Source organism: Phoca vitulina, unplaced genomic scaffold (assembly GCF_004348235.1).
Source record: "Phoca vitulina isolate PV1807 unplaced genomic scaffold, GSC_HSeal_1.0 scaffold98, whole genome shotgun sequence".
NCBI classification, from domain to species: domain Eukaryota; kingdom Metazoa; phylum Chordata; class Mammalia; order Carnivora; family Phocidae; genus Phoca; species Phoca vitulina.
Genome location: NW_022589801.1, coordinates 2,156,829 through 2,172,291, shown reverse-complemented (window position 1 = coordinate 2,172,291; position 15,463 = coordinate 2,156,829). Strand labels below are relative to the sequence as shown.

The following is a 15,463-nucleotide window of genomic DNA, read 5'->3' as shown; positions in this document are numbered from 1 at the left end:
GCAGGGATCTGCCCCACCTAAGGTAATATAAGGACCCCCAGCTAGAGTAATCTAAAGTAGTTCTCCACATTAAGGCAAGATCATGTAAACTTCCCAAGGGGACATTCATATAAATATAAAGATACTGTGTTTTTTTAAAAAAGGAAGTCAGCTTGGGGCACCTGGGTGGCTCAGTCGGTTAAACGTCTGCCTTCAACTCAGGTCATGATCCCAGGGTCCTGGGATCAAGCCCCGCATCAGGCTCCCTGCTCCGCAGAGAGTCTGCTTCTCCCTTTCCCTCTATCCTTCTCCCCTGATCATGCTCACTCGTTCGCTCGCTCTCTCTCGCTCTGCTGTCTCTCTCAGATAACATTTTTTTTAAAAAAAAAAAAGCCCACAAAATTGTTTACTTATAAAACTAATAAATTGTTTTAACAAATGTTCAGGATATGTTAGACAGTAATCCTGGTGATCTCTGCTGTTATATCCTTCTGTTGTTAGTTCTCATAAATATTCAGAAGAAAAGGAACGAAGCTCTCTGAGCTGCTCATGTGACGTCACAGGATCCTGAGCGTGATAGAATTTGTGGGTGAGAATAAAGGAAGCATCAGAGAAGAGATCACAAAATGTTTCAAAGTGTCATAAATTCTAACAATCCAGGAAGCATGGCGGGGGGTGGGGGATCAGTGCTGCCACCACCATTTGACGTTTTCTTTTCCACCAAAAGTTGTTAGCTCCTCCTGGCGTCTAGCATGCCAGCGAGCACCACGAGCATGAGAAATGAAGCAGTTGAGGATTATTCAGAAAAATAATTTGAGTTACACATGGCCTTTACCTCACCAGGACTTTTTGCTATCCGCTATGTATATTTTAGATATTAAAACTTGCTCTCGTTCGTACAATGGACTATTACTCAGCAATTAAAAAAAGAAGCATGCAGGGGCGCCTGGGGGGCTCAGTCGGTGAAGCGTCCGAGTCTTGATTTCCACTCAGGTCATGATCACGGGGTCGTGGGATCGATTTTTTCAGATGTGCCAAAACGGTCTTCTGTGTACTTCACATACTTCTGTGTGGAAAAGGGACTTGCAGGAGCAAATAATGGATGCATGGTGCACACCTCACACGTGCTCGGCAAGTGCTCACATGCGTTCTTTCTGCATAGGAAAGAAAAAGTCCAAGTTCAAGACATTTAAGAAATTCTTCGGGAAAAAGAAGAGAAAGGAATCGCCGTCTGCCACAGGAAATAGCGCTTGGAAACAGTGTCAGGCGAAGAGTGAAGTGATTGCCGTCGAGTCGGGGCCAGTGGGCTATGACTCAGAGGATGAGCTCGAGTAAGTTGCCCTGCCCGTCCTTCAGGCTCCTGTGCCCCAGTAAGCAGGTGGGGGCGCAGGAGGACCCAAATACTCTGTCTCATTGTCCTGGTAACTGGCTGGATTTCTGAGCCTCTTTCCCTCCTAGGGAATTCCACTGGAGGTTCCTCCAAAGAAGTTGTATTTTCTGTCTTTTCATACATAGGGATGGAGAAAGTTGTGGGAAAACATTATCAGGTACCTGCTTTGTGCCAAGTGCTGTGTTTATTAAAAGTCTACAATCACTGTCGGGGAGGAGGTCAGAGCTACCGTCTTATAAATGAGCAAACCAAGCTTTAGAGAAACTTTGGAGAACTTGCCCATTGCCCGGCAACTGAAAGCTGCAAGGTTAGGATACAAGCCATGATTTTATTTGACTCAGCACTCTTTTGAGGACGTAGATATTATACCAGGAAAATGCATCTCTCTAAGCCTAAACTTTGAGTTATCTAATAAGAAGATTTTCCATTAGAAGGAGAGAGGGGTGGGGGAAGTCTTCTTGCTGTTAAATCTTGGAAAAATCATCCAAAAATCTTGTTGGCTACAACAGAACCAATAGGTATGAAAACTTGGGGAAATCTAGTGTGAAGTAATCCTTATTTCTATAACTTGTACTTCACCAAAATATAGTTACATTATGCATGCTTCAGTGATTCCAGAAGTTACATCTGTGAATAAAAGGGGAAAAAAAAACCCAGATTTGTTGCCATGCAACAAACATAGTTTGTTTTAGTTTGAGAATAAAATTCCACAGAAGATATAATGACCCTTGGGAATGGGGAATAGACCTCGCTGGGATGGGGTCACAAGCTTCAGCATCCCAGTGATGCTGTCCGGTCCCCTCCTTCTTCCCCAGGCTCCTCGCCTGTTTTTAGAGGAGTAGAAATTACATTGACCACTTGGTGGCACCAAATGACTGAAGCGGAAAGATTCAAGTTTTTTCTTTCAGGGTTTTTGTTTTTGTTTTTCTTTCCTGGTGCTGGCAGGGAGCAGGAAGGACCCACATTATACTTCATGAAGAGCTCGGAAGACAGGTGGTGCACGCGTTTTTTGAGGCAGTGTGCTCCAAATTCTGGGGGAACAAGACATTATCATGATAATATTGCTAATTATTCAATGTCTTCACTGGACCAGCCCCAGGGAAATTATAACACTCACTCCCACCCACACCCTATCTCTGATCAGAACATACAATGGCCCTTCCAACCAGAGAACAGGATCACAGCAGAGGGGGGAGCGGGGTGTGTGTGTCTGTATGTGTGTGAGAGATGACCGGTCCACTTGTGTTTCCTCTTTGTCCCTGGAGCCCATCGACAGTGGGGACAGTTTCCTTTTTATCTTTATGTTCCCAGCACCTGGCAGGGGCCAGGTCCTCAATTACTGGTAAAAGTTTGCTGAAGGGGTGCCTGGGTGGCTCAGCCGGTTAAGTGGCTGCCTTCGGCTCAGGTCATGATCTCGAGGTCGGGCTCCCTGCTCAGCGGAGAATCTGCTTCTCTCTCTCCCTCTGCTTCTACCCCTGCTGTGCTCGCTCGCTCTCTCAAATAAATAGTAAATAAAATCTTAAAAAAAAAAAATCTTTGCTGGAGCGATGCTGGGCTAGGAAACTTAAGGGTGGGGTCTGATGAGGCCCAGGAAGTGCACTGCTTTTAGAGAGCAGCACAGAGGATGAGACAAGATCTTTTCCTCCCCCAACTTTATTGGAAGAAAATTGATATATAACATTGTGGAAGTTTAAGACATATAACATGTTGATTTAATACCCATATATATTAAAAATTGATTACTACCCTAGAGCTAACACCTGCATCATGTCACCTAATTACTATTTATTTTTTAAGGTGAGAATATTTAAGATCTAGTCTCTTAATTTCCAAGTATGTAATACAAGAGTATTAGCTATAAGACTGTGCCATACAAACTGTGCTGTCGATCTCCTTAACTTCTTCATCTTATGACTGGACTTTGTACCATTTCCCCCACCCTGCAGCCCCTAGTAACCACCGTCTACTCTGTGTTCTGGGAGTTTGACTTTCTTAGATTCTGCATATAAGTGAGATCATACAGTTTTTATCTTTCTCTTTCTTGTTTGTTTCACTTAGTGTGACACCCTTGGGGCTCATCCATGTTGTCACAAACCACAGGATATCCCCCTTTCTCATGACTTAGTAATATCCCACGTACACACACACACACACACACACACACACACACACACATTCATACTACATCTTCTGTATCCATTCATCTGTTGATAGACATTTGGATTATTTCCATATTTTGGCTATTGTGAATAATGCTGCAGTGAATATAGGAAGGCAGATACCTCTTCAAGATCCTATTTTCATTTCCTTTGGATAAACACCCAGAAGTAGAATTGCTGGATCCTATGGTAGTTCTGTTTTTAATTTTTCGAGGAGCCTCCATGCTGTTCTCTTCAGTGACTGCACCGACTTACATTCCCACCAACGGTGCAGAAAAGTTTCTCTTCTCCACATTCTCCCCAACACTTATCTCTTATCACTTTGATGATAGCCATTCTAACAGGTGTGAGATTTGCATTTCCCTGATTAGGAGTGATGTTGAGCATCTTTTCATGTGTCTGTTAGCCATTTGTATGTCTTCTTTGGAAAAATGTCTATTTAATTCCTCTGCACATTTTTGAATCGGATTTTTTTTTCTTGCTGTTGATTTATATGAGTCCTTTATATATTTTGGATATTAACCCCTTATCAGATATATGATTTGCAAATATTTTCTCCCATTCTTTAGGTTTTCTTTTCATTTTGTTGATGGTTTCCTTTGCTGTGCAGAAGCTTTTAAATTTGATATAGTCTCACTTTTTATTTTTGCTTTTGATGCCTTTGCTTTCAAGAAATTATTGCCAAGACCAGTGTCAAGGTTTCTTACTACATATGTTTTCTTCTAGGAGTTTTATGGTTTTGGGTCTTATGTGCAAGTCTTTAGTCCATTTTCATTTTTTTTTATGGCGTAAGATAGGGTTCAGTGTCATTCTTTTGCTCATGGCTATCCAGTTTTTCCAGCACCATTTATTGAAGAGACTGTCCTTTCCTCATTGTATATTTTTGGCTTCTTCGTTATAAATTAACTGACTATATAAGGGACAAAATCTTAGAGGCACTTTTTAGTGCCTTTGAGAGTCTGTGTGCCTTCTAGATTCTGCAGCAACTTCTCATCCATCATGATGGGCAAAAGAGTTCCATTTGCCAAGGGACATTAATGCTGGCAAACCACATGGGACCCTGGGGGGTTAAAAGGCTGACACCCATTTATTGTGTCTGTGTTGTTATGCTTTTTAAGTCTCTTAATCTATAATGATTTTCCTTCCCCCTCCCCACCCACCCCACTTTGTTTCATGTCATTGATCTGATGGAAAAAACAGGGTTATTGTCTCTGCCAAATATCCCACATTCTGGATTTGCTTTCTCTTGGTATGACTGAACTCATTTTTATAGTCTCTGAACCTCTTGTAAAGTGTTAGATGGATCTGGATATTTAATTAGATTTAGGTTCAGATGGTACTGGGTACTTACTCTCACATCACTTCATGAGGCACATGCCATGTGGTTGTCCCACTTCTCATGACACTAAGACTGAGCAGTGGGTTCAGGGGGTCTCTCTCAGTGTGATACCTCCACAGACCTTCACCTAATGATTTCAACACCTGCTGATGATCATTGCCTAGATCCATTATTTTATTGCAAAATGGTGGTTTTTCTAATTGTATCACTCATTCTGCATGTGTTAGCTGGAATTCTTACATGAAGACCTTTCCTTCCTCAATTCCTTACTTTCTCTAATATGCGAGATGTCCAGGAAAGGCAGAATAATGCCTGGTTCTCCTTTTACCAATCACCCTTCAGAGTAACAATCTGGTACCCTAGCTGGTACCCTAACTTCCAATACTGACCAATGAGTTTTTCTTTTTCTTTTCTGTTTTTTTTTTTTTTTTTTTTTTTTAGTATATATCATTGTGAATGCATGGATTTTTATATATTTGATTTGCTTTAGCCCATGACAGTCTTTATTCATTTTTATGCTCACAGTGCCTCATCTTACACTATTGGGAGTCACTTCAGATTAGCTCCCGAGTTCTTTAGACATGACCCCATTTGTCTTTGAAATCTTCCTTGCTTTCTTGTACAATGGGATTTCTATCCCAGCTTTATTTTGTACATTTCCTGTCCTAGACCTACGATCAGCCACCTCTTCACATGGGCCCGGTTCCTTTTGGTATGAAATGGTTTTCAGAGACCACAGTCTGGCTGCTAGGGGTGATGATTGCTAGCTGGCTGTCATTGCTTCTAGACTTCTTCAGTAGATTAGGGACTAAAAAATACATTTTATTTTTTAAGAGAAAAATAACTCACTGATATTTCCAGTTCAAACTTAAGACAAAATTTTTACTTTGATTATTTGAATTCACTGTTCTCTTATGCTAGGAATCTTAATTCCTAGTGATATTAACAAAATTACTCATTTTCTTCTTCATATAATATAATCTCATTACCCCAATTTCCCACATAGTGGTTATGTTCTATAAAGATTGTTGTGTACTATTTTTAAAAATCAGTACTGCTACCAATAAGACCACTGAGTATAATTTCATATCTTTGATTGGTTTTTTGTTCTTGGAATTTATCCTATTATGAATGTAGAGCCAGAACTCATTTTGGGGGCGCCTGGGTGGCTCAGTCAGTTAAACATCCAACCCTTTATATCAGCTCAGGTCATGATCTCGGGTTGTGAGATCAAGCCCCTTGTTGGGCTCCATGCTGGGTGTGGAGCCTGCTTAAGATTGTCTCCCTCTCCCCCTCTTTCCCTCTTTCCTCTCTCTCTCTCTCTCTCAAAAAAAAAAAAAAATCACTTAGATGTTGAGTTAAAATCACTTGAAATCATTCTTTTCTCTGTGCAGTTATGCCAACAATACAATATAAAATTAGGCTCGTTTGTTTCTGTTTGTTTTCTAGTTTTAGAGATTCTCTTATTTCCCTTTTTGTTTGACTTTGTCTTTTAACTATATAAAATATTTACATAGTTTCAAAGACAAAATTGTGAATGTGTAAGTAAATGCCTTGGCGCCCTGTCTCCCAATCTCATTTTGTCCTTCTCCCCAACGGAAACTATTTTTATTCATTTGTTGCTTATCCTTCTATTTTTATGTTTTAAAATGTAAGCAAACAACATACCTCTTCACATATGTTCACCTATATTCATACGCCCCTTCCCCACATAGCGCTAATATGCCATAAGCATTGTTCTGCACTCTGCTTCATTTTCCACTCGGTGCAGTCTTGTGCTCCCTTACCCACATGGTCACCTGCAGAGTCTCCATTAGATGATGTTCCGTGGTTTATGCAGGTACCTACTGAGGGCCATTTGGGTTGTTGGTGGTCTTTTCCTTCTGTAAATGTAGTGAATGTCCCTGAGCATATGACCTTCTGTGTTTTTGCCAGTGTATCTTTGCAGAGGCCTTTTCATGCTGTCTCAACTCCTACTTAACACCTAGAGTGGAGGAGTTGGGGCAGTGGTTATGGTTTTCAAAGGGAGTGGCCATGGGCTGCCCACTGTAGGAGGGAGAGACAGGTGTGCATGTGATCTTTGTAACAGGAGCTGCCGTTAACAGGGAGGGCCTGCTGGGTTCTTTCACTTGGCTTCATGCCCTCCCAGAAGAGTGAGGACACATTCTTTTGGGAGCCTGTGGGTTCCCCACTTGCAGACTCACTACTGTGAGCTAGAAGGAAGTTGCAAACATCATTAACCAACACAACGTGACCTGCAGTGGAGCAGGACCACCCGTAAGAGTTCCTAATGCCTCGCAGAGGACAGGATGCCTGGGGCGGCGTGCGGGTGGGGGAGTATAGAGCACAGATGCACAGTGCCTGTGGGAGCAGGCTTTCCTTCCTTCATCATCGGGTCTCCATCATCTCCTTCCACCTATTGTTCAGGCAGCCACTGCTGCTAGGAAAATCTGACAACTAACTCCCACATCCTCTTAGGACATTTTGTGAATGTCCTGTGGGTTCGGTTCCTAATTGGAGTCTCGAGCTCGGGGCTGGGGCAGTGGCCGGGATGGGGATGACAGAAGGGCCCACCATCTGTACTCCAGGGCCTAGGCACACAGGCTGGATTACACAGCTCGTTCATAGCAGGTGATGAAAACAGGGCACGGCTTCACAGATTGCAGTTCTCATTTCAAACCCACCCTCTGGATGTGTGTTTTGGACCACCTTGCAAGGATGCCTCTGTCAGGCAGGCCCTCAGCCTGCTATGCAGACACGACCTCTAGCCCACCGAGGAACGGCATGTTTGCCCGCAAGGAATGATTTCACCTTCCTCGGGCATCCACCATAGTCTTCCGCACAACCCCGCCTCGCCCCCCCACCAGCCCTTCCTCTCTGCAGGCCTCCTGTCTTGGACATCACACCTCCCTCAAACCCTGATTTTCCCATTAATAAAAAGAATTCACACAACCTTCAGAGCCATCAGGAAAATGCCTACCTCTATAGTGCTCCTAAGCGTTGACTGTGGTATTTGACAGGGTGGAGATAAACCCGAGTCAAAAGCCATCAAAAAATAAATGCAGCCGAAGGCTTATTGTGGCTGTGCTGTTAGGCCCCAGCCCTCTTGTTCATCCTGAGCCCCCTGCGTGAGACATGGAGGAGCGTGGCGTTTCATGGTGCCTCTTTTATCCTAGGGAGTCGAGGGCCGCGCTGGGCAGCCGGGCCCTGTCACACGACAGTATTTTCATTCCTGAGTCGGGACAGGACCCTCCTCGGCCTGTGCGGGTGTTTTCCCAAGAAAATGTGTGTGACCGGATTAAAGCCCTGCAGGTAAACTTCTCCTTGGCAGTGACACTGGGTATATACGTCAAATACGAGTTGAGAAGTTTTCGAATTATTTCTGCTTGGTTTATTTGACATATCTTGAAGTATAATTGCATGCAGGACACACCAAATTACTTACAACTGGATCTTGACTCATCCTAAGTTGTAACTGCTCATTTTCAGGATGAGAGCAGGAGAGCTGGGGGCAGACAACTCTTTTCAATTCAGTCTACTCACTGCCCAAGGCAGGGGCGTTGAAAATAGAATCGGAATGAATCGGAGCAGGAAGATTTGTTGATAAAAAGTTGCTGATGAAAACAAGAGCAAATGTTCTTTATTATAATCTAGCTAAAAATACAGTGTAATGTGAAAATGGGGCCGCCACCTCCTCCGGGAGGCCTTCCTGCCAAGCGGGGAGATGACACCGGCATGAGTTCTGAGGACGACGGTCTACCCAGGAGCCCCCCAGAGATGTCCCTGCTGCCTGACATCGGTCCTGGCACAACCATAAAGGCAAGTGAGGCCTGTGCCACCTCTCGGCTTGGTGCGCACCCACTTCAGAGGGTGGGGCGGGGGGGGCGCTCTGGTGGCCCCCGTGTGTTCCTGTAAGAGTCCCACGGTCTGTGTGGCCTGTCACAGACCAGGTCCGTGGCGCTCACAGTCAGTCCTTGGACTGCATTTGTTTTCGTTCTTTGAGCAGAAATGTCCATCTTGTCAGGACATAGGGTTTTGGTAACCTTTTTTGTAATGGTTACAGATCTGATACAATCAACCCTCTCCCTGGTTTTTCCTGTCTGAGCAGATGACCAGACCGGGCATCCCATCTGAAAGAAGGGAAACACCTTTATGTCTGTTTTCTGTTGTCATGACGTTTGGCTGGAGGGAGAAGGGAGTGGTGAACATATGTGACTTAATCTGGACTCTCCGATCTGAGTTTAGGGCCATGAGAACCTGTTGGTCTGGGGTAGAATGTGACATATGCTGCTGGTAAACAGGGCAACAGGGAAAGTTTGACCAGCAAGAGGGCCATCTGTGACCTCAGCAGGGCAGGGGAGCCGATTGTGGATAACACCCTCCCCCATTAGGAAACAGGAGGAAGCACTGAGCCTCGTGGAAGTAGCCCTGCTCCTGGTGCCGCCATTTTAAGCCCATACGCTGTACTTGTACGTAAACAATCGTTTTCCCTTTAGACCAGCCCTGCTGAGGGGTGGATAGAATTGGAGTTATACGTGTAATGCTGACACTTGAAAAACAAAGGCCAGAGTCCATGTTTTATAGCCACTCCCCTGCCCTGTGCGTTCTTGGAGCTATGGCTCATGCCCTAGTGGACGACTGTTCACTGAGAATCTCGGGGATTCATTGTGAACCACCATCTTGCAGATTCTGAGCTGCTCTGTAATACATTCAGCAGTCACTTCAACTTGGACATCCAGAAGCCCCCCGGCAAAGGCAGAGGAAAGAATACTTACCTAACTTGGGTGCGGTTGTGGGTTCCCAGAGCATCACCGGTAAAAGCCAGAGGGAAGGCTGTGGTGGAGCTGAATGTAAGTGAGCCCCAGGGTTAGGGTTTGCCCAGAGCTGGCTAGAGAATTATTCTCTCCAGAATTCTGCTCTAAGGTGAACCTGTCCCTGCTTGTTCCATGAGCAGGGTCTAAAGACAGTGAGCTACCCACACCTGCTCTCCCAGGTTGAAGAGGAGGAGGAGAAGACAGGAGGATGATTTGGCCCATTTCCTGGATTTCAAGCCAACCCTTAAAATACCAGAGGGGAAGGTTGGCGGGCTATGGCTGACTCCAGTGTCACATGACAGACCCCTCTTGTACTCTGAGACGCGGAGCTTCAGCATCCCCAGCCTCAGGACCAGATGGGACTTTGTAGGTTTCAGGGCCTCATGCTGGGGAGATGACTCTCACGAGCCATAGTTGACTGGCTTGCCCTCACTCTATGCCACAGTTCTCTGGCTCTCTCTGCCTTTAGCTGGGGCAGTACAGGAGAACAGGTGGTTTCTAATTCCATTCATTAAGGCATGAGCCCACCTCTGAACCTGCAAAGCACCACAATGCACAGATTCCATAGTTCGCTGTATGGGAGCCACTCACACCGGCGGGGCTGGCCTCTTCCTTCTCAGCATCCTTGGTTATATTACTGAAAAAACAAGGTTCTGAGATTTTATTAACTAGGTAATTCTATTAATTGGGTAATAGGAAACTAAAATTGGAGCCTTTAAGACTTAAAAAATATGTGTAATCTTTATTACCATCATTTTGAAGACACAGTGATCATATTTTATGCCCTGAAAGTTTCTTGGGCACAGTGGACTGACTGGTTGAGAGGAGGAAACAATGCACCCTTTAAAATGTCTTTATATAACACATGATATTTGATATAATGGTACCTTCAATCCCAAAAGGATGGGATTGTGGGCTCTTTCATTTTTTTCCTGTTGTGACTCCCGGAAGCAGGCCCACATGCTTGATAGAGACACTTAATGAAGATTATTGTGATAAAAGGTTTCCAGTAACAAGTATCTCATGACGCTGCCAAGGTGATATTTCCTAATGGAATGAGTTTTTTAGGAAATGCACGAAATTATTTTTAAAATCTCATTACCACGTGAGGGGACAAAGAAACTTTATTTGGTGGTTTCTAAGGTAAAATGACATCCAACTAGCCATCTGCTAAGTGTCCTGCCATTAAGTAGGAAGCACTGGGTAGAGGGTGGCAAGCTGGGAAGTTGTCCTGGGTGATGAGGAAAGGTAACACACGGAGAGAGACAACATGGGCTCTGGCAGAAACGCACCCACTGCCATGCAGCCAGGCGGTGGGCAGGTTCTGTCATCTGTAGAATCCGTGTCCTCGGAGGGTTTTGGAGAGGATTATGTGAGATCAGGTAGGTCAGTGCCTCCCCTTCCCTCAACAGGAAAGGCCAGCTGGGGTACAAAGCCAGGAGGCTCCTCCTTCCCAGAAAGGCCCATGTCTGCGGGCTGTTCCCATGTGCACCGGCCTCAGCCCACTCCTGGGTGGCTGAGCCCCTCTCTTTGAAGACAAACACTGTAAACCAGCTGTCACCCAGGGTCACCCCTGAAAAAGCCCGTGAACCCCAGGCCATTTTCCCATTTGAGTCCCATTCCTCCAATGAAGGGCCAGCCACCTGCTAGACTTTTTAAATCATTCACTTCCGGAGTTATCCAGAAGCACGGATTTCAGGACCAACGGGTGACTGGGAGCAAGCAGGGCAAATGGGAATGCTTCCAGCCCACAGATAAAAACACAGGTCAGCTTTCCTGCCCCGTCCTACCTTACTTCACATAGTTGCTTCACTGATCAAAGACAGGATGCGTCATTCTCCTCAGTCATGAAGGTGTTGGTCTTTTTAGGCCCCAAGAACTCTCGGAACGACCACAAAGACGGAGAAGTGAGAGTCTGGCGCCCTAGCAGGAAGACCAGCCGTCACAGCCAGTGCAGGGGTTTTGCAGGGGGAGGTCATTGTGGTCAGAGTTTCTGAGAAGTTAAGCTCCCTGCCAGCTCTCACCACCCCCCCGGGGGCCGGGGTGGGCCTGAGCCCAGGACCGGCTGCTCAGGCAGTGCAAACGCAGGGTGGGCTGAGTGGAGGGGAGGCAGGGAAGGTTTGTCCTTTGGGTTTATAGGGAGGTGACCAAAGCCCATGTCCTCACAGAAGACATAATCATTCTCACCTGGGAGTCACTGCATTTGTGAAAGCAGCTCATCTTGCCTGTTCTCTTAAGTCCCACGCAGTCAGAAAAACAAAACCCAAAATTTTACCCAATGTATATATACATTGTTCCTCTAGACAAAGGTGAAAATGAAGGATTCTATATGATCTTTGGAATGTACCCATTCTAGTGGTGACCCTTAGGGAGGACACCTGGGAGAGGTGTCACCTGTCCAATCTTAGGTGATGTACTGAGTCATCAGCTACAACAGTGGAAGCCAAAGCCACAGGCACAGAGGAAGCCAGAAGTCCTGTCCTGTGGTTTATTTTTTAAATAATTTTTCTTGCTTTATTCCCATAAGAACCCAAGTAGCTGAAACAAGAGAACTAAAATAGATTATGTCCACTTATAACCCCTTTCCCCTCATTGTAGTAATCGTCTTCTCCCAGTAGGCAGGAGTAAACTTAATACTTGCAGGAGAAAATATAAGGAACCTTTCTGTTAACAGGGAAAATACATTTCTCTGAGGAAGTTCCCTTGCAGGGGGAGTCCCTGCATCAGCTTGTCTCTCTAACAGTGACATCCTTCTGGTGCCCCCTAGTTAAGCAGAGGCTGCTGGAACCTGCTCTGTGTGGGGCTCCAGGGTTGTGGAAAAGAAACTGAGCAAGATGTACCCAGGCCCCTGGGAGTCTGCCCGCTGCCCACGGCTTGTTTGCTGCCTCCTTCCTGAGGAGACCATTTTCACAGGGGCTCACTAAGTCATTGTGAGGTGCCTAAAATTATGGTCTTAGGTTAAAATGTAAGCTTGACACCACCTCGCACCCCTCAGGATGGCTCCTATCAAAGAAATAGAAAATTACAAGTGTTGGCAAGGATGTGGAGAAATTGGAGCCCCTGTGCCCTGTTGGTGGGAATGCAAAATGGTGTAGCCACTGTGGCAAAAATTCCTCAAAAAATTAAAAATAGAACCACTGTATGATCCAGCAATTCCACGTCTGGGTATATATCTGAAAGAACTGAAAGCCAGTTCTTGAAGAGGTATTTGTACACATGTTCACAGCAGCATTATTCACAATAGCTAAAATGTGGAAGCAACCCAAGTGTCCATGAGTGGATAAACAAAATGTGGTATCTACATACGATGGAATATAGTTCAGCCTTATAAAGGGAGGAGAGTCTGACACAGGCTACAGCATGGATGAACATTATGCTAAATGAAATAAGCCAGACAAAAAAAGGCAAATACTGTATGATTCCACTTAATGTGAGGTACCTAGAGTAGTCAGATTCATAGAGATAGAAAGTAGAATGGTGGGTGCCAGGGGCTCGGGGAGAGGCAATGGGGAGTTGTTGTTTAGTGGGTGCAGAGTTTCAGTTTTACAAGAGAAAAAGTTCTGCAGAGGTTTGCTCGACAACGGGAGTGTACTTAATGCCACTGAACCATATGGCTAAAAGCGGTTATGATGGTAAATTTTGTTGTGTGTATACATACAAAATTTGGAAGACAAAAAGCATTGGGAGAAAAATATAAATGTAAACTTGACACTAATACTGAGCACCATACTAGAATAGAAGTAGGGGGCAGGGTTGTAACCAAAGCCCAGCACCTCCCAGATTCTCTCTCTGCACCCCGCTCCCCATGTGGGTACCCCCTCCACCACTTCATGCCGATAAACGTCTTGGCGGTAGAACCCACTGAGACCTTACTCAGTGAAGGGGATGGCCAAGTTCAGTGGGCAGGCAACAGCATGTTACCGTCATCCTTCCAGGTGACTACCAAAATATCCTTCCTCCCTGGCAGCGCTTTTGCCCTTGACTGTCAGTGCCTCGCTGCTGAGGTATAAACTAGTAAAATGTTTGTAACGCCAGATTTCTCCAAGACGACACACGAAGATACAGAAACCTTCTAGAATGAACAAATGCAGCTGTAGAGATGGGCTGCTGGGTGGTGGGCTTGGCCCATCCTCTGCTCGCTCCAGCATGTAAAATCACACCTCTGGGCCACCCTCTCGGCTTCCAGAGGCAGGAGCAAGCCTGCTCTTGGAGAGACCAGGTGGGTCTGCTTCATCAGAGAAAGAAGCCCTTGTCTGAAGTGGCTGTACCTGCTTGGGAGGGTGAAGGCGGAGCTGTCTCCCCGAGGCTGCCTGGGACGCAGGCTCTCCGCATGGCCTTGGAAATGAGTGACAAGTTTGCAGGGGTTGGCCCAACCTTTAAAACTCCTTTCTAAGGAGGTACCCTAGAGTCCTCCCTGTTAAGAGTCAGATTTTAAATCCATCCCATGTAAAGCCCAGAGATGGCGTGGGAAGACTGAGCACGATAAAAGAAGGGAGCTGGTATGTTGGCTGGACCCATTTCATACTGAGAAGTTAATGCTTGGTATGCTTGCTCCTTGTCCCATGAAGGTCTCTTTAGTTTCCTCATCCCGGCCACAGTCTCCAGACCAGCTCTTCTCCAGGCACACAAGCGACGCCAGCATCCCCCCCCGTACCTCGGACAGCAGTGTGGCACCCGTGGCTGATTTCGATTACCCTCCAGAATTCTCCTCCTGCCTGGACAACTCTGCAGCTAAGCACAAGCTCCTGGTTAAGCCCCGCAACCAGCGGTCCAGCAAAATGAGGCGGCTGTCTTCGGTAATTGGGCTTCTTCCTACATGCACAGGCAGGACAGGCAGGCCTGGTAGCCCACCCCCCCACTCTCTCCCACCCCGGCCTCTCTCCTCTCAGGGTCACGTGCCCCTTCTGAGAAACCCCCACGGTCAGTGGGACCATCTGCAGGAGCTGGAGTTGCTCCTCTTTTTCAATATACGTCAGATACGTCTCTTCCCTGCATAAACATGCCATCTGTTCATTGGTTCTGCAGCACCTCCCCCCGAAGCCGCTATGCGCTGTGCATCCCCTGCCTTCCCACGACACTCAGTGTAAGGTCCGCACTCCAGGCCAGGAACAACCAGGCCCTGCCTACCTCTCAGGCTTCCTCTTATTCTCTCTCTTTCTCTCTCAACACACTTTGGCCTCCAGAACTGTCTCCGGCCTCAGGCCTGATGCCTGCTGGATCCACTTCTTGAGACACCCTTCTCCTGGCTGGCTCCTTCTCAGTCTTTGGGTCTCAGCTCAGAGGTCCTCTCCCCAGAGAGGTTTACCTCACCATCCTATGGAAAACAGCCCCACCTACCCACCAGCATGTTCCTTTCCTTCGTACAGGAGTGAGCTTTGTAAATGTGTGTGCTCACTTGTTTATTGCCAGTCTTTTTGTTTTTTGTTTTTAAAGATTTTATTTATTTGTCAGAGAGAGAGAGAGAGCACAAGCAGGGGGAGTGGCAGGCAAGGGGAGAAGCAGGCTCCCCATGGAGCAGGGAGCCCGATGCGGGGCTCGATCCCAGGACCCTGGGATCATGACCTGAGCCAAGGGCAGACGCTTAACCGACTGAGCCACCCAGGTGCCCCTATTGCCAGTCTTTTTGAGATCTCGTCCCAGCACTGTGTCCAGCTCCTAGAGCAACGCTAGCCACACGGCTGGCATTCAGTGCACATTTGTTGAATGGATGAATGAATGAGGGAATGAACAATGACAGATAAGCTGACACACTAGCTCAGACTCCTGCCTTGGGCGAGGACCT

General features: G+C 46.2%; 1 protein-coding gene across 5 annotated transcripts in view; it reads left to right on the top strand.

Moving 5' to 3' along the window:
* The window catches only part of CRACDL (CRACD like), a 137,889-nt gene that overhangs the window by 92,167 nt on the left and 30,259 nt on the right, over positions 1 to 15,463 (top strand). For all 5 annotated transcript variants that reach the window (XM_032397384.1, XM_032397386.1, XM_032397383.1 and 2 more), the window contains exons 3-6: positions 1,142 to 1,310; positions 8,044 to 8,179; positions 8,522 to 8,686; positions 14,250 to 14,477. In XM_032397384.1, the coding sequence (XP_032253275.1) occupies positions 1,142 to 1,310; positions 8,044 to 8,179; positions 8,522 to 8,686; positions 14,250 to 14,477 (698 nt within the window). The remainder of the gene's footprint in view (positions 1 to 1,141; positions 1,311 to 8,043; positions 8,180 to 8,521; positions 8,687 to 14,249; positions 14,478 to 15,463) is intronic.